Genomic DNA, 20,189 nt, shown 5'->3' with positions numbered 1-20,189 from the left:
ATCCGCATAAGTAGATATTTTATAAATAAATTAAACTCTGGATTGACATTGTATAACCAATACCTTGAGGATTTGAAAACAAACTTCCAAACTCCAATAAGTAACTGAAAAATATTTTGACATACATGTATTTAAACAATTTTCATGAATACTACAATAATATTAATTGAAATCACAAAAAATACAAATTAAAATCACTAATGAAAAATAAAATAAAACAATGAAAAATAAATATTTATTAAAACCAAAATATACACAAATAAAGTCTATTATGAGCTATCTATATAAACAATGAAAGCAAATCTACACAACTGTCTAAACGTATTTTCAGATGTTCATTTGTAATAAAATAAGATATCATATAAATCAATACTTTGATAAAAAAAACTTTGTTTTCCTAATTTCATGCGGGGTAATGTTAAGTATGACGCTTGAATTGTTAATGAATAATAAAATGTAAAATAGATAATTCTATTTCATTTGAAAATATTCTGTGACATGATTACACTTTTTCACGCATGTTATTCATCATTTCATATATTGGATAAAAATATGAAATCAATTATATCTTAAAATTTTGTTTGTTTAAAAAGCAACTAAGTGAATCAACATCAACATTTTAGTGGAAGCTTGTTCCATCTTGCAACATAGCTTCTCACAAAATTCGAGACACTTCAATTTCAACCTTGAAGTAACATTATAAAGTAAAGTATTAAAAAATGGAATAGAGTTCAACAGGGGCTTATAACTCAATCTCTTATATTGATGAGAGTTCAATAAATGCTACATAAGACTAATTAAGATATCATTATATATATATATATATATATATATATATATATATATATATATATATATATATATATATATATATATATATATACACATATATATATTTAAATTTGTCTATTTTGATAAAGACTGAAAATAAATCGAAATGCCAATTTATTTCAATCTTTCAAAAATTATAAAAAGAAAATTGAAACAGAAGAGACCTAAAATCAAGAACATCTAGAAACATAAACATATTTTATTATATATATGAACAATAACAACTGTTTGTTATACAAAAAACAATTTTTCAATCATCGGGAAAGCAGTCATGTGAGAATTTTTTATATTGTGAGGATCCATTTTCAAGGCTTTAATAAATACCAAACCAACTGGTTCATAAAAGAATTTTCTAAATTTGTTATAATCTACTTGTATATTTAGATTATAAGACCAAACCTATTTTGCAAAATTTCACAGGAAAACACATAATTTAAATTTTATTGTGTTATCTTTGTAACAAAACTTAATTTTGGTTCTGGAATAAAAATAAATTCATATCTATTGGAGAATTTCACAAAAACTAATTACATTAATGTTTATAAATGTTTGATTTTTGGCCTCTTCTGTTTCAAAATTATTTTTTTAATGATTTTTAAAAGATAGATAAAATTTGACGTGTCGACATTTCAGTCTTTATCAAACTGACAATTTGCGTATTTATATTGACCAATAGATCACCTTCATCATGGATATCAAAATAAGCATAAAATTAAACTTGAACTTTCTTCTAGTATATACATATACATATAGAGGCTATACATTCTATTGAGAATTGTAGCCGCTCAAAATTGAGATCTTTTGACCCCGTATTTATTGTGGGTGTCAGCCCATATTTTACCCTATTTAATTACAGTTTAACACATATTTTTGCAGCCTCGACTATTGTTCTCCATTTTTCTCTGTCCTGCATCTGTTTGTTTCAGTCACGTACTCCCAGATTTTCCATATCTTGCACTTACCATCCATTTTTTGATCTACCAGGCAATCTTTTCTCGCTCGATCTCCATTCTGTGATTTTCCTTATACCCTGCCGTTTTTCCATTCTTTTAATGTGTCCGAACCATTGCATTTTTTTGCTGTAATTGTACTTACTATATCCTTATTTTCTAATATATTCTTAATTTCATAGTTCTCTATACTTATTATTTCCAACTTTTATTGGTCCATGAATTTTCCTAATTATTCTCTTTTCATATATCCTTAGTTGTTCTTTGTCTAATTTGTTAGTCTCATTGTTTCAGCGGAGTATGTAACTGCTGGTCTTATCGTAGTCTTGTAGACTATCAATTTGGTTGCTCTGCATTATAGTTTTGTACTTATTACATGCCCTATATCCCGCAAGAATTCTTTGTTTTGTCTCGTTTTCTGTGTCATTTTTGTTGCTTATCATAGTTTCTAAGTACTTAAATGTGTCGACTACTTCGATGATAAGGTCATTTATATTCACTGCTTCTTGTTTGCGAAATTCCTTCTTCCTTTCAATTTCCATATATTTTGTCTTTTTCTAATTTATTTTCAATACTCTTTTTCCTGTCTCTCTCACAATTTTCTCTAGACTCGGTTTCTTGCTAATAGAGTGAAATCATCAACATATGCTGTTACTTGTATTGATTTATTAATGATACTTCCATCGATATTACATTCTCTTATAATGCCTTCAACTGCAATGTTAAACAATACCGCTGAGATCCGTCACTCTGCCTTACTCCAGCATTTATTTCAAATTCCTCAGATGCTCCGTTTTTTGCTATTTCCCTTGGCCTAGAATTTAGCATAGTCATTTTCACCAATCGTATCAACTTTTGGGGTTCTTTGTAGTTTTTCCATGTCCTTTATAATCGTCCTCCTTTTCAGACTGTCGAATGCTTGTTCGGAGTCGATGAATAGCATTTGCATATTAATGTTGTGCTCATAGCTTTTTTCTATCACTTGTTTTACGGTATGAATGGCATCTACTGTGGATTTTCCTTGCCTGAAACCATTTCATCTGTTTCCCATACTCTTTCTATGATTTTGAATATTTTGTACCTTATCTTCCCCATATTTTATTAGTTCATTCACTATTTCGTCTGGTCCTCCTATTTTTTTTGTGTTTCAGTTTGTTTATTATGTCATTACATTCCGCTTCCGTCGGTTTTTCTTCATTTTCTATTATGGTACCATTGTCACTTATACTATCTTCTTCGTATTCACTGTCTTCTTCCGTTAATATTTTTTTGAAATACTGACTCCACTCTTTTTCGTTAATATTTGTTGTATTTCGTTTTCTATTTTGTTTCTTTATATGTTGATATAATTTTACATTATCTTTATTGCCATTTTCCAAGTTGTCCATACTATCATTTAGCCATTTTATTCTCTTTGTCTTTATTATCTTAGTGCTCTCTTTTCTTATTTTTCTATATATATATTATAATCATCTTGTTTCATACATCGTAGCCATTTCAATCTAGCTTCTTTTTTCTCTTTAATTTTGATTGTACATTCCATGTCAAACCAATCGTTATTTTTTCTAATATATTTTGTACTAATGACTTTCTGCGTTGCATTTATAACACTTTTCTTAATCTCTTTCCATTGCTCATCAATAGTATCTTTTTCTTTACTCTTTTGTAGTTGCTTTCCTCTTTCTTTTCTGTATTCTTCCTCCCTCGGTTTCAGTTTCTGCACAATCCATTTTCTGCTTTTTATCGCTTTGATTACTATATTTACCATATTAACCAATTTCTTAATTTAATTTTGATTATTACTAAGTGATGATCAGTCTCAACACCTGTTCCTCTGTACGATCTTACATCTTGTATCATTTGTTATATTAAGACGTGATCTATTTGGTTTCCCTTGGTACTTCCTGGTATCATCTACGTGATTTTATGCTCTTTCTTATGTTTGAACCTAGTGCTACTAATATACGAGTACACGTTGAATTCCTCGGCTAGACTACATATTCTCCCTCCATTATTGTTAGTTGTTTCGTGTAGGGTGTGTTTTCCTGACACTCTGCTTAAGTAGTCTTCTTTTCCTATTTTTGCATTGATATCTCCAATAATCAATAATGTATCATGTCTTGTGACGTCCTCGCATACCTTAACCAGGTTTTCATAGAATTCATCTTTGTCTTTGTCTTTTGCTTCCTCTGTTGGTGCGTAAATATTAATTACTGTTGTTTGCTATAGTATTTTTTATTCTTAGCTTTGATATTCTCCCACTTATAACTTCATATTCTAGCACATTATTCATTCTTTTCCCTTCCATCGTATTTCTTGGAGTGCCAATATATTTTGTATTCCAGCATTTGCTTTTGCAATTTCTTCCATTTTTCCCATTGCCAGCATTGTCCTGATGATCCATTCTCACCACTTCCTTCCATTTGTTTTTCAGGTTTTTACCTTTAACCATTATCTATTCCATTGCGTTGTCGACTTCCAATATATCAATGTTCTTTTTTTTTAATTACTAGTTTTTTGACTTCTTCTCTTTATTCTCCCTTCCATTTTCTGGGTAAAGATCGCTGGCTGCACGTTTCTCTGCTCCATATATTTTGTTATTTTCAATTAATTTGTTATATTTGAGCCTTGCGTTGTGTCCTTGTTCTCTGGCTAATTTCACCTTAGGTAACAACTTTTTTCTTTCTATTTGCACTTTCTTTGAGTAATCTTCATTAATTCATAGATTGGTACCTTTCAGTTTTTTAGATTGGTTCAGAATTTCCAATTTTTTGTTCCATTTTTTGATTTTAACTATAATCGGTCTCTTTTTGTTTATTTTAAATGCTCCTATTCAGTAGCATTCTACTAAATCAGCTTCAGGATCGACTTCTATTTTCTCCATTATGAATTGGATCTTTTCTTTTATTTTTTGCTGACTTTCATGTTCTCAATCTTCGATTCCTTTGAATTATTATATTATTGCGTCTCATTTCTCTGTCTACATTTTCCAGTCTTTCTTCTTGTTTGAATATTATTTATTTGAAATAGAATTCGAAAGCTTCAATCTAATATACGAAAAAGGGAATTTTTAGAAATGGTTTACATTCACAAGAACAAAAAAGCTATAAATGATAAAAAAAGACCTAAATAATTCAAGTAAAATTTATAGCTCTATTTTCTAATTTTTACTAAAACTACAAATAATTTAATATTTGAGATGTAAGGACTAAGAAAAAATTAATTTTATTTTATTAGAACAAAGTTCTCGTTTAATTTTAATCTTATTTTGATATTCATGATGAAGATAATCTATTGATCAATATAAATACGTAAAATGTCAGTGTCAATATCATATTTTGATAAAGACTTGAAGAAAAATCGAAAAGTCATATTTTATCTATCTTTTAAAAATTATTAAAAAAACTAATTTTGAAACAGAAGAGACCAAAGATCAAGAACATTTAGAAACATAAACATATGAAAAGGTCTAAGAAATTAAAGAAATTTATATATTTCTTATTACTTTTGTTTCTTTTTCTAAATCATCTTGATTTTGGGTTTTATTAGTTTTTTTTATAATTTATAAACCTAAAATGAAGAACATTTGAAAGCATGTATATATACAGGGTGTTCCAAAATTATCTTTACAACTTCAAAAATTCATAACTCCGAACATAAACGAGATATTTATATTCTATCTTATGCATGTATTACTGCAACTAATTAAGTTTTTTTTTTCAATAGACTAAACAGTTATAAGTGAAGATGTGGACACCCCAACAGAAAGCTCAATGGGTGTCATGGTTCATAGAGACAAAATCAGATACACGGAACTTCTGGACAAAATTCCAAAGAGACCCACCATCCATGCATGGCACACAAGCTTCATGGGTAGCGCGCGGATTTCTAGCTATTATGCCATAAGTAATTTTTGATGGCAGATATATTTTGATCATATATATGCATGAATTTCAATAAGAGGATGCACATGGTTAATTTTTTTGTGCCATTATGCTTATTTTCAGTTTTAGTGCTTTTATTTTTTTTTCCAGTTTTATGCATATTTTAACAATTAGTGGTGTATTTGGTGCTAATTTTGTACATTTAATTTTCGGTATGTAACAGTTTTTAATATATTTTTCAATTTCCGATTATCTTATTTTATATTACCTAAGCCACAACGTGACAAGGAGGGATACCCTCGGCCGCTGTTTTTCGATTTCCAAATGTTAAATAGTATTACTCGGTTAAAATCGCAGAAGGCGAAAGGTTAGAGTTCAAGTGTATTGTATTCCTACATAGTATAATATTTATTTAGCAATGCCTAAAATGAAGCCATCGGTAGAAGAATGGATACGAGGTTACACAGAATTGAAAGTTGAAAACAATAAATTAATTTGCAGGACCTGCTTAAAGTGGTAAGTTTAACTTATTTTACATACTTTTGAATAAAAAAAAAGAAGAAAAAAACAAAATCGAATTATTTTACAGATAAACAGCTACAAAAAGTACATGGATATACTTCAAAACTTTGCTCTTCCTCAGTTGGAAGCCGATTATTTATTTCCAATAGGATGGTGCACCACCACACTAGTTGACAGAAGTTCGAGAACATCTCAACCAAACTTTTCCCAACTGATGGATTGGACGGGATGGCCCAATTCCATGGCCACCAAGGACTCCGGACATAACACCCCACGACTTCTTCTTGTGGGGTTATTTAAAGAACGTTGTTTACCGAACACCAGTTAATGACATTGATGATGACTTGAAACGCCGCATTAAACGAGCTTTTAGTACAATTACAGGTGACTTGTTACAGCATATCTGGCTTGAAATTGATTACAGACTGGAAGTGCTTAGGGCCACCAATGGTGAGCATGTTGAAGTGTACTAAAAAACTTTATTAGTTGCAATAATACTTGTAAAAGACAGAATATAAATATCTAGTTTATTTTCGGAGTTGTGAAGATAATTTTGGAACACCCTGTATATATATATATATATTTATATAGTACAGTTATTGTTTATTGAAGTGCCATTATATACAATTTACTATTTATAATAAAATTATTAAAAGAAAATGTTTTTGATGGTACCATGGTAAAACAAATAGCAATATAATTAAATTAACAATTAAAATAATTAAAAATATATCGAATATGTTTAAACTATGTACTGCACAAATTCGGCAAGCCCATGAATTGAGATACCCACATCATTTCTTGTATTGCTTTTTTTAATAATTCATTAAGGAGAAATTTTTCCACATATGTGGATTTATAAGAAGTGGGAAATTAAATAGAAGTTATTGTAATAGGAGATGGCACAATTATAAGGAGAAAGGGGTTTTAATTGAATAGTTTACAGAATATAATAACAAGTAGATCAAGATTCATTTTTTATTCATATTTCTAAATAACTTATTAGTGTTACTGATATAAGCCCAAAATTTCAAGCAAAGTATACATTTGGGTATCAACTAGATATAATGCATAATGTTTCCAATTATTAGATTGAAGTTTACTTCAATAACAGTGCCTTGAATACCAACTATTTGATCAAAAGCTTATTAATTGTCTATTAGTGTTGAAACTATTTCTCTAATAATTAGTTACATAAAAATTCTCAATTATGTTATACAGCTGATAGAATTAAGTATGAAAAACTTTTAAAATGGTTAGTTTTCGAACATTTGTTCCGCTTATAAAAGGATTTGATTAAAAGGAATTGAACAATGCTCGAATTCTTTTTTCTTTTCTAACAATATAAATAGAAAAAATTGAGGTACAAAATAAACTCAATTGAGCTTGATATTAGATAAATTGATAGATATCTCGCTAAAAAAATAAACATGTTTTTATGCCAAATATAACAAACAAAATTTTAATGTATGTGGGATTAATAATAATAAAATCTTAGCTCAACTGACTAAGTTATTGTGTGGCTTCAATTAATTAAACCAAACAAATATCAATAACACGAAAATACAAATTTAATAATTAATTAACAACTAAGCCTAATTAAATTGTTACTAAATTAATAATTGAATGTATAATCGATAATCCAGATAATTTATACATTTTGGGTTGTTATATTTGCAAAGTTAATTGTGGAAAATCAATTGATATTTCACTGTTTTTTCTGCATTCAGATAAAATGAGAGCAATAGAACACCAAATTAAAATCTTTTAACCCTTTCAGTTCCACTCTTAATTTTTAACAACTTTAGTAGATCTGTGACTCTCCAGAATCACAGTACTAAATGAATGGATAATGTTTTTTAGCGCTAAATACATAGTGTACCTTCGAAGGGACATAATTTCCTAGCTATTAAAAATCCCATGTATGTTCATGAGTTCACTTCAACTGAACTTAGCAAGGACAAAAAATTTTCACACTTAGAAAAATACTCTATAAATGTATATGTTGTTTTTGATGTAATTTTTTGATATTTTCATTTATTCCAGAATATGTGGAAGTACATAAAACGTCTTACTGATAAGGAACTCCTGCATTATTTGGAAAATGATGATGACTCTGATGTTCCGATACTATATGAAGAAGAGGACATTGAAAACCCTGAAGATCAGGGCTATGACGATTAAATTTTTGCTGTTGTGAATTTAAGAGATGATGAAGAAAATATTGAGATAGACAAAATTCAAGTTGAAGAAACAAATAGAGATGAAAGAATACTAGAAGAAGTTACTGATACTTCAAAACAAGATAAAGAAAACTGAAAAAAAAATGGTCTGACAGAGAAATCTAAGTCCAAATGGATGAATAATGCATCATACAAAATAAGAAATGGTATTAAATTCCACTTTCACAAGATTCCATTATTTAAATACCATCATCAATTCTAATGGTCCTGAAAATAATAATGACAGATTATGGAAATTACGAGATATCTATGACTGTACTAGAAGATGATGTCAAGAGCTTTCGCTAGAAACCCATCTATGGTGACTATAGTGACTTTCAAAGGCCAAATCAACATAAAACAATATACAGAAAAAAAGCCGGAAAATTGAGGTATAAAAATTTATTCTCTAGCTGGGGAAAGTATTACGATTCAAGACTATCTACTGAAATGAAGCTGGTCTACAAACATTATGACAGCGCACCTCATACTGGTTAGAAATCCTCCTAAAAGAACTCCAAGTGACTCGAATTACACAGTTCCAGAAAAAAGAAAATGTGAGGTAAAACCTTTCATAGAAATAAGGTATGATGGCTACAACCATACTCCAAATGTGGTTGAAAAATATTTCTATTTCCAAATTTGTTTATTACTTTAAAAAATGCTGTATATTTTTCAAATAATTTAGTTGAATAAATGTTTCCGTCGTGTTTTTGTTTGTACTTTTTTAGTACTCTCAGACAAAAAGTCCCTGATGAGGGACATAACAATAAACCAAGATATACTATGAAGATGTGATTTTTAGAACAGCTATTCTCAAAAGCATGGTAAATAGAATGAATAATAAAATAATTTTTCCTACAAAAAATAAGTGATGTATACTTTAAATGTACTCGAGGTAGTGTCCCTCTGGAGGGACAAATACACTGAAAGGGTTAATAAGAGATACGATGTGAGATCAAAATAAAACAAAAACTAATATTTGAATAAACAACCCAAAACATAAAATTCACTGTATCTATTTTCAACCTTTGCAAACAGTAAAACTTTTCAACGTAAATCTGGATTTTCGTTTAGTTGTTTCTTAATACGTAAAAGGATTGTGGTATACCACTGATCCAAACGTGAAATGGAATCGTAGTCTTTGACTGCGTCTGTAAATCCATCAACATTTTGCTCTTCAATATGTTCTATGAGGGTTTTTACGAGAGTATATTCTCGACAATCTTGAAATGCAGGGTACCTAAATGAATAATCAATTTGAAATTAACCATACTGATCTAAATATTTAGAAGCAAAAACAAAGGATGCTGTTACAAGTATATCTATATGCAGGATGTCTTTAAATTCAAGCAATAAAATTCGGGTAATTGCTCGTATGAAATTAATATGGGTCCTTTCTATAACAAAATTTCCTTAACCCACTCTTATCCAAGATATCACCCTTAATAGGAGGTGACTGAAATTGAATTTTTATTTTTTTTCCAAACTTTCAGTAAAGCAGTGCACTCACTAAGGACTAATCACTGATACTTTTTAAATATTCCATTTACATTATACGGGGGTGAAATTAGCAATCCCCACTTTATTTCATATCAAAACTTTTTTCAAGATGTAGTCAATGTGTCATGGATTGCCGTAGACGTTCAAAGATTTGAGGTGTATGGTGTCACTCGCTATTTGAATAATGATTTGTAGTAATCTCATAAACAGAAATCACAAAGATTTAACTCTGGAGATCGAGGAGGCCAATGTTGGGGCCTTCCTCAAACAATCCAACAGTTGGGATATGTTGCTTATAAATGTTGCCTAGCAGTCTGAATGAAGTGTACTGAAGCACCATCATGCATGAATCACATATTTTGTCTGATATTGAGTGCAATGTGTTCAAGTAGTTCAGGGAGATCATTTTCGAAAAAACTGGTGTAAGAAATTCCACTTGATGGCTGAGGTGATTATTTTCAGCATTTATTATTAATCATACTACACTTTACATCTTTACTGTTTTACAATAAATTTAATAAAAAATTATAAATTACTGTTTATTTTTTTTCTGCCTCTGTTAGTTTGGGGAAAAACATCTTGAAAAAAGTTTTGATATGAAATAAAGTGAGGGCTGCTAATTTCACCCCCGTACAATGTAACAGGAATATTGACAAAATACCAATAGTTAGTCCTTTGCGAGTGCAAAAAAATTACAGAATTCCAAGTTTCTAGCATTACTGAAATTAAAAAAAAAAACAAATGCTCAATTTTAGACACCCCTTTTAAAGCGTGATATCTCGGAAAGGAGTAGGTTGAGGAAATGTTGTTGAAGGAAAGACTCTTAATTTCATACGTGCAATCTCCTTATAATTTAGTTACATGAATTTAGAAGCACCCTGTATATGGCAACAAGATATATCATGGAAACAATGTCATATCATCTATTTTCATGAACTTATGTATGTGTGTGTGTGTGACAATGAAACACCAAAGTGGACTAACTAACTGGGACTGAAATTATGGTCAAATACAATATAAAAAATATGTATAAATGTATAACAATAATATAATATAATATAATAATTAATTAAGATGAGATTTTCGGTGGTTTTGAATTGTATTAATTCTTGTAAAAATTTTTAAGTTCATAGGTTTCAAAATTCATTATATAATTATATATATATATATATATATATATATATATATATATATATATATACATATATATATACATATATATATATATATATAATATATATAAAAATATATATATATATATATATATATATATATATATATACTAGCTGACCCGACAGACTTCGTCCTGTCAAAAAGATTTGTAATGTGGCAGTTTTTGTGCCTACGTATTTTAAAAAATTCTCCTGAACAGAACCGTCACTCTGGTGATAGGGTGTTGTGAATAAAAAATAATTAAATAAAACATATATAAGGATTTAAAAGTAAGTAATCGCTTTATTGTTAATCATGTGAATCATAAATAATTATTATTATTATCATTGTAGTGCTTTGTGGTATACGATGTTTTTTGTTTGATTATAGATAGATAAACAAATCTGATGGTTTTCCAACACGGGAACAGGCAACATACAATTGACCATGTGAGAAACATGGGTTTTCTAGATTAATACCACAAACACTTAATGATTGCCCCTGGGACTTGTTTATAGTCATAGCAAAAGCAAGCCGCACTGGAAACTGTAGTCGTTTAAACTTAAATGGCACATCAGTCGGAATCATTGGGATGCGCGGTATGAGAACATCTTCTCCTTTATACTTTCCTTTGAGTATAGTTGCTTCTATCACATTGTTTAGTAATTTTTTTATCGCTAACCATGTACCGTTGCAAAGACGCGGTTGGTTGATATTTCGCAACATTATAACCACCGATCCGACCTTTAATTGAAGATTGTGAGGTGGCAATCCTGGCAAATCCAGCGAGTTTAAAAATTCCAGTGGATAGTTGACTACATCATCTTGATTAGTAGCCGAATCAACTGATTTATATATCCTCAATTCGCCTGTAATTTGTTCTTGAATTTTGAAATTTAATTCATTTACATCTATGTTTTTTGCAGCCAGTATAGCTCGTTCGCTCAACCAATCATGGTTTCTGTAATTTTGAGAAACATCTGGAAACACCTTCTGAATAAGTTCATCTTTTGATTGAGTTAACTGACAAAAACTTTGAGGAAAGTTAATGCAGCCAGTCAACATGTCTATAGGTAATTTGCCATTACCAATGTCAATGAGTTGTTTAGAGAATATGTTTCCAGATTGGTCATTTTGCAACTCGACACGCATATTCTTGCTTAAATGAAGTACTTTGACATGTTTTCACAAATTGGAGGACTTTAGACATGCATTGAGTTCATCAGCTGGCGTTGATCGTGGAATCACTGGCAATGTTTGATGAAAATCTCCTGCTAATAAAATCATTGCACCACCAAATCGGTTATTATTGCTCCGTAGATCTTTTAAGGTTCTGTCTAAAGCCTCCAAAGATTTTTTATGTGCCATCGTGCATTCATCCCAAACAATCAATTTACATTGCTGCAAAACCTTTGCCATTGCAGAGTTACAGGTTGGAGTTTTATTGCTTTGCATATTTAATGGCAATTTTAGTGCTGAATGGGCTGTTCGACCACCTTCAAGCAAAGTTGCTGCGATTCCCGACGAAGCGAGTGCAAGTGTAATTTTATTTTGTGAGCGAATTGTTGCTAATATTAATGAAATCAAAAAAGTTTTTCCTGTACCACCAGGTGCATCTAAGAAGTAAATCCCTCCAGTTTCATCATTTGTTACTTTCATAAGAGTTTCAAATACATACTTCTGTTGTTCATTTAACAGTGGAAGATTTGTTTGAATTAATTCTTTCAAAGCGTTGAGATCATACAGTCTTTCTCGATGCAACTCTTGGTTAAAAGCGTCATGCATTGGACGATTGGGCGCGGCCAGGCCTAATTGAATTAATAGTTTGTTTGACATTATCAAACATATAATCTTTGTACTTGATCCACAAATTAATTGGGTTTGATGGGAAGCATGTAGATATGATTATAGAAAACAATGTTCGTATTTGATGAGCGTGTGATGATATTACAGCATCATTGAGAGTTTGATCCCAATGAGCGTCATTTTCAAGTAATTGCAAACGTTGACAGGCTTCTCTGTAGGATCCACACAATTCACCATCAACAGTTCGTAACTGTTGGAATGATGTTGCGCCACGTACATTGACTAATAGCAGTCGTAAATAAAAACATTCATCATTGCTTGGATGTACTGAATAAATCCGGCCAATCGCATCGGTGGAATATACATCTGTATATCCTGGAACTTGTTTTCTATGTTTCCGTCGTATAAATCTCCTTGAGGATTGATTCCAGGTATAATATTTTGGCATTTCAGAATATAGCAATGTTTGTGAGAAATCATCGTTTTGGCATGTCTCAAAAAAACTGGTTAATGTAGTAGATGGTGGCTGAGCAGCTCTTTGTACTGCGTTCTGTGTTGTAAAATACACTCTTTGTCCATTTTCTAAATGCACAGCTAAGTGAACAACAGAAAGGTGTCTCTCATGAATAGGAAAAGAAAATATTCGCCAAACTGCTTCATTACTACTGACACAGCGGCCCATTTGGTATTGGGTAACTTCATCATTGGAATTCTCTGCACCAATTCCAATCACAGCCATATCACTCCCTTTGGTTACATATTTGCAAATGTATTTAATTGATTTCACTGAATGGCAAGATTCAACGTTGATGTGTGCTTTGAATGTCTTTGATAAAATGGGTGAATATGGAACAATCCAACGATTATCTATTTCAATATCTTGTTGATTTAATTTGACAATTGTTGATTTTCCATTGTCTGCTGTCGATCTGCGACGATACAATGGATAACCGTCATTACCAGTAATTATTTCCGATATTAATGTCCGTGGATATCGTTTTGAACATTTACCATCCATCATACACGGTGAATTTCATAACTACCTCATGTAATCCAGGATCTACTTGTACATCAGGGATTTCAGCTGATATCACTGCATAAACTTCATTTGGCCTTATCTTTTCAACCAACCAAATCAAAATGTGTGCATGTGGCAATCCTCGTTTCTGCCACTCCACAGAATACATCCAGCAGCGTGTCTCACCAAACACATTATGTTTTACGATGAAATCCATTAATGATTTCAACTTTTGTCTAAAGACTCTGGCTGTAATATCATGACGATCAATGGGTGAATGCCCAGAGAATAACTCCTGCTTGATTTCTATCCATTGCGGATTGCATGTAAATGTGATGAACAAATCTGCTGTACCATAATGACGAACATACGACATGGCATCTTGAGCATATTCGTGCATATGCCGAGGGCTTCCGATGTATGTTGCTGGAAGAATAGTCATCCGACCGACATTCTGTGCATTTCCATCAGTATTAATCGCATCTCGAAGGTGAATATACTCTTCAGATCGGAGTTTGGTTTGATTCAACCTGATGAATGTTAATCTCTCCGTTTCAATTTTAACATACATGTCAACAACATATTTGTGATATAATCGCCGACATTTCAATATGTGATTATCTTCATTTTCCCGAATCATTAGGCGGTATGAATAATAGTTCATTGAACTGACTTTTCTGTTGGTTTCAGAACCTGTAAATAGATTTTGTTTTAATAACATTCAAATATAAAATTAAAATACATAATATAATGACTGAAATATTATCGCCATAGCTAAACTAATATTTTAGTTACCTGTAATGGGATTTATCATTTTTGTTGAGAAATCGTAGCCATCTTCACCTTGCCAAAATATAATGGGATATTGCAGTTCATCATATGAGCGGTGTGTTTCCTTTATACGTTGTAATTGATCATTCCGACGATGTAAAACAATATCACGGGATTCCAAGTTTTCTCCAACTACAACGATAGCAAGCAACTTCATCAATAGTTGGTGCATTAAAACGTCTTGTATGTTGACCTGCAGGTGTTTTATCAGCTCTGATTACAATTTTGCGATTATCGGATGGCATCAGATCCAGGGCAGTTTTAAACAATATAATCAATTGATTGTGTTGATGAAATAAAGTTTGTAATTGTTCTATAATAGACCTCTTTACTAAATTGTTATGTGCACAACGCAGATCAATTTCTTGTGGTGAATTGCCCATAAAATAAATTTGCAGGAATTTGTTGTCGCTATCTGACACTGGTAACAGTGAACCTGCTCTGTGATATATTTGCCCTTGTATCTGTAAATAAGAAAAATATTATGGTGTGGTATAAATTAATGGATTGTCAGTGACCAAACTTAAATAATATTTGATCTTAAAAAATATATATTTAGTTTTAACTAATATCTATCAAATATATAAAATATAATAAAAGTGTCACTGAAACTGAATCACCATATAATATGATGACTAAGTGATATATTTCGTAATGATTAAGAAATTGAAGATAAGTGACACATCTTAACTTTCGTGACAGAAAATTTTGTTCGCTAAAATAATTATGAGTAACTGCTATAATACATACCTTGAAAGTTGGCATAAAATTTTCCCGAACTACATTTGTTGCCCCAAATGAAGTCATTTGAAAGCAATTGTTATATTGTTGGATATGTGTCAAAAAGTGTATAGAATCTGTTCCTATTCCTGAAACCAATGAGTACAATGGTTCTGGTGGTGGATCCAATGGTATCAATTTCACTTTACCATTTGCGCAACACAATCCATTGGCTTCGTTTTTGTATTTTAATGCCTTACAGTGTGAGCAAACCGAGTTCATAGAACCAATAACAACACATTGGTAGTTACTGTAGTCAATTGACACATCGTAACTGAAAGCAGCTCGATTCAAACTTGCGCGATTATTAGTTGAATGTCGCGCTCACGCTTCACGCGTTTGTGATATCCGAATTCTTTCACGTTCATTTCTGTCGTCACGTTCTTGTGCAGTACGATTAGATCGGTAATTAGCTTGGTTTGTAGCATTTCTGGTTCTTCTACCTAAATTGCTTCGTCTTATAGGAGGCATATCAAATATACATTATTTTTTCACTAATCACGAACTAATCAAACACTAACTAACTAAACACTCTGCAAAAAACACGATATACGAATTTGTTTCGTGTATCAGTTGACAAAAGCAAACTCAGTAGATTAGGTAACAGACAACTTTTTTTTTTTTTAATTTGATATGACTTGAAGTCAAATCCTTTTAAGCCGTACGAATTGTTTTTTTTAGCCGTACGAATTGTTTTTATTTGGATATTAAAAATAATAAAACACTGTTGCTAACGCGATTTTTGTTTGACTGATGTAATGACGTGGAAACTGCTGCATTTTATCTCGCGTGCCGAAACTAATACAAAAGAAACGCGAGTTTCGGAACGCGACATTAAACTCCTCCAACTATGTATTCTGTGCTCCAACGCACACACACACATTGTTTTGATAGATATGATCTTTGACGTTAGGAACACACCTTACAAAAGAAACGCGAGTTTCGGAACGCGACATTAAACTCCTCCAACTATGTATTCTGTGCTCCAACGCACACACACACATTGTTTTGATAGATATGATCTTTGACGTTAGGAACACACCTACATTGCTTAGACAACAGTGAGTGCTCAAATTGACTACGTTTTAGTTACAAATCATTTGTATGGGAAAAAGAAAAGAGCTATTTTTAGGGTTTTTCCAGCAATAATTCTAATTTTTCTCGCCGTAAAAACCATCCTTGAACTTCAACGAACATTTATTTTAAAAAAAGATTTGGCCAAATTGGTCCAGACGTTGTTGAGTTATGCGCTTACCAACACATTTTGCGATTCATTTTTATATTATATATATATATATATATATATATATATATATATATATATATATATATATATATATATATATATATATATATATATATATATATACATATATTATATATCAATTTTTGGAAGAACTTGACGTTGCGACTTTTCTTTAAGTCTTTATCAATACATGATCACATTCAAACATCAAATTTTATCTTCCAAAAATTATTAAATTGAAAAAAAAACTAATTTTAAAATAGAAGGAACCTAAAATCAATAACATTTAGGTGCATTAATTTATCAAAAGGTCTAAGAAATATATAACTCAAATGCCACTAAAAAGACTCACGATTATTTTGCTGATTTTCACAATGCAGTTTGTGAAATGCATTCAGGGAAAAATATAAATGTTGGTCTTATAATTGAATATCTATAATTATAATTGCTCAGTTTCTTGACTATTGAATATAGACTTATATATTATTAATGCTTTATTTTTATTTTGGATTTCAATAATTATTAGTTATATACTGATAATAATTAATATTTTGAATATTTGCTGTAATTTCTTTTTGTTGGACGAAAACACACAAGCAATGACAAATCACTATGTAGAAATTGACGATTTTCATTTGTAAATTTTTTGAAATTCCTAATACCAAAAACTCTTAAAAGTATAATTAGCAGCCTTCGGGGTGATTTTTCGATTTCTGAGAAAAGTTGATTTGACTAAATATTTTTGGCTTGAGGCATTTTTGTTTATTTAGCTTCAGATAAAAAAATATTGTTTCACCCTTTAAGCAATCATTCAAAATAAAAATTTCAATAATCAATATAAATATGATCTTATTCTGGCAAAAGTCACGGAGTCCAATTTTCAGTAATTTCATATGTTCCACCACTTGTTTTAAAATTAGCCCATCTATACATTAACAAAACTCACTAGTCCTACATGTAGTTGTTTTTTAATAGTAGTAGTGCCTCATAATTCATCTACCTAATTTAATTTAAACCTTCAAACTGCTAGACTACAAAAGGGTCTTTTTGGACTTAGTGACTTCTGCCAGAACAACAAAGATATTCTTCTGGAAGAACAAATATCAGCTCTACATACCTTTGGATATAACTTTCTATTGCATGTTGGGCATTAAGAACATCAACACAAAGGTGACAAAGGCTAGCTCGGAATAGATATTCTTTAGCGCTATACTTCAAAAGAGAACTTTCAAGAGCAGAATAAGCTACTTCTTGATAAATCTGTATTGCTTTCTCATAGTTTTCAAGTTGTGCTGCATACTGTGCCACTTTCAATAGACATTTATTGGCAGATGAATTACTCTCCTCTCCTCTAAAATAGTCAGCAGCTTGCTCATAATGCTGAATAGCACGGTCTAAGTCAACCGCCTCAGTTTCATACATTTCCGCAATGGTTTGATGGTGCTTAGCAGCCATAGTAAAACGACCCATTTCAGTATATATGTCTATAGCTTTTATTAAACAGTTTACAGCCTCTGAAAATAAATAGAAATATATTTTTTACAGAAAAATTTGAGAATTGAATCACAATTGTAAAAAAACTTGTCAAAAGAGGCTAAACAATAATATATTCAACAGATCTATAATTAGCAAAATTATAGTTCCAAAAACACTTAAGCTTTTCTCTGAAGACAAATTTTCTTTCAACCAAAAATTTTGAATAAGCAGTTTCACAATTAAAACTGACATTTTTAAGTGTAGTTGTTTTGTAAGCTCACTGATTTAAAGTTGATAAAAATTCAGTTTTGTTAATTCAACTTAATTTCAAAATTTTCACTATTCACTGCATACATTTTATAATATAATATTTTGAATAGTACATGAAATTCCCTCTACAATGCAAAGAATCACAACCCATGTGAGAAGAATTTAAAAAAACGAGGTGACTTGAATTTAGCCTGTTTCTGTTAATAATTTTCTTTGAATCTACATATAAAGATAAAATTGTGTATGATCTCTTACCACTAATATGAGCCTTTTTATAGCAATTTGCCGCATCAACAAAATTTGTAGCAGCATCATGACGAGCACCACTCCTAGCATGTAAATTTGCAGCTTCACAGAAAGCTTTGCCAGCAGCATCCCAGCTCTTGGCCATTTTAAAGAGATTTGCAGCTCTTTGGTAACATTCAACAGCATCCTCAATTCGACTTGAACCACTAAAAATAAAAACTTATAATAGCCTATATTCCTTATTCCTATAAATGCCTAAAAGGTCGAAAGTAACAGGTATAACTTATATAACTTAAAATAATAGTACCTAAACAAATAAAACAATAATTATATATATATATATATATATATATATATATATATATATATATATATATATATATATATATATATGTGTGTGTGTGTGAGTATGTGTGTGTGTGTGTGTGTTAATTTAATAATTTAAAAACTGAGAATTTCTAGCAAATAGTGAATATCACCAATATTGATACACCTTCTTTTTGGAAATACCAATTCATACAACCTATAACCTACATATCAAATGATTACAATATAAAAAACAGAATCTAATGCAGGTATCCATTAATTACATAAAAAGTAGGTACTTATAAAAGATGGTTTATGACAAACATAAAGTAAGCAATGCTGAGAATTCCTATTTTTAGAAAATCATTTCCTAAGCTATGTATGGTGTACAAATTTAGATCCTATGTGTCCTTCTTTTATCACTGACCAGTTATTGAACAAAATTTGTAGATCCAGTAAATAGAGAAAAACGCTCCTAGGTGTCATAATAGAATTATGAGATATAAGATAATCTTAATGAGAGTCAATTGATTTGTAATATATGTATTTGGTGTGATTTACTTGATAAATATATTTATGAAGAAAAGCGAACTGAATTCTTGTTTATAAAAAGTGTGAATGTATTTACACAGAATCAGAGAGCACTAGAAATATTTAGTAAAGCGATTATATTTTATTTTTAATACCTATATAGCCAATTTTTAGAGCAGTAATTACTAAGCTTATTGATGTCAACTGAAGTTGTTTAGAATAACTTTTATCAAGGGAACAGGTACATACCCAAATAGTGATCCAAAAAATCCTCTTGATGATACTTTCTTCTCTGCTTCAGCCATTAACTGTTGGGCTTTTTGTATATTCGACGACATTTTTCAATAAATTGTAGTATTGATTACAACGATATAGTTTATTCAGGGAAGTTTACAATTTAAAATAACATTTAACACTTCCTGATGATTTCACATTCAAGAACAATTAAGTGATAGAGACAGCAAGTTGGCCACCTCCTAAAAGCCAAACCTAACTAGACGCGGTTTTTAAAATATACCAAATATCCCTATCCAGAAAAAACCTACCAAATATTTTTCATTGCTATAGAATAGATGAAGAAAAACAACTAACAGTTACATTATATTAAGGAATTAT

General features: G+C 30.6%; 1 protein-coding gene across 1 annotated transcript; it reads right to left on the bottom strand.

Annotated features, from left to right (window-relative positions):
- Positions 1-3,097: 3,097 nt before the first annotated feature.
- On the bottom strand, positions 3,098-20,065 carry LOC130450620 (alpha-soluble NSF attachment protein-like). The gene is made up of 4 exons (XM_056789112.1): positions 19,824-20,065; positions 18,747-18,943; positions 17,863-18,259; positions 3,098-9,652 (listed from the first exon to the last, which is right to left on the bottom strand). The coding sequence occupies exons 1-4, from the start codon at positions 19,910-19,912 to the stop codon at positions 9,460-9,462; spliced, it is 876 nt and encodes a 291-aa protein (XP_056645090.1). The 5' UTR covers positions 19,913-20,065; the 3' UTR covers positions 3,098-9,459.
- Positions 20,066-20,189: the final 124 nt, after the last annotated feature.

This window comes from Diorhabda sublineata, chromosome X (genome assembly GCF_026230105.1).
Source record: "Diorhabda sublineata isolate icDioSubl1.1 chromosome X, icDioSubl1.1, whole genome shotgun sequence".
In the NCBI taxonomy this organism is placed as follows: Eukaryota; Metazoa; Arthropoda; class Insecta; order Coleoptera; family Chrysomelidae; genus Diorhabda; species Diorhabda sublineata.
The sequence above is the reverse complement of the archived record's forward strand: the minus strand, read 5'-3'. Positions and strand labels throughout refer to the sequence as shown.

What these genes read in the sequence shown, in the direction of transcription:
- LOC130450620 (XM_056789112.1), bottom strand. Translation starts at nt 19,912, where the DNA reads ATGTCGTCGAATATACAAAAAGCCCAACAGTTAATGGCTGAAGCAGAG. An exon ending in TAAAAAGGCTCATATTAGTG is followed by an intron (nt 18,260 to 18,746) that starts GTAAGAGATCAT and finishes ATTTATTTTCAG; the next exon opens with AGGCTGTAAACTGTTTAATA. An exon ending in ATAGAAAGTTATATCCAAAG is followed by an intron (nt 9,653 to 17,862) that starts GTATGTAGAGCT and finishes TTATTCATTTAG; the next exon opens with GTACCCTGCATTTCAAGATT.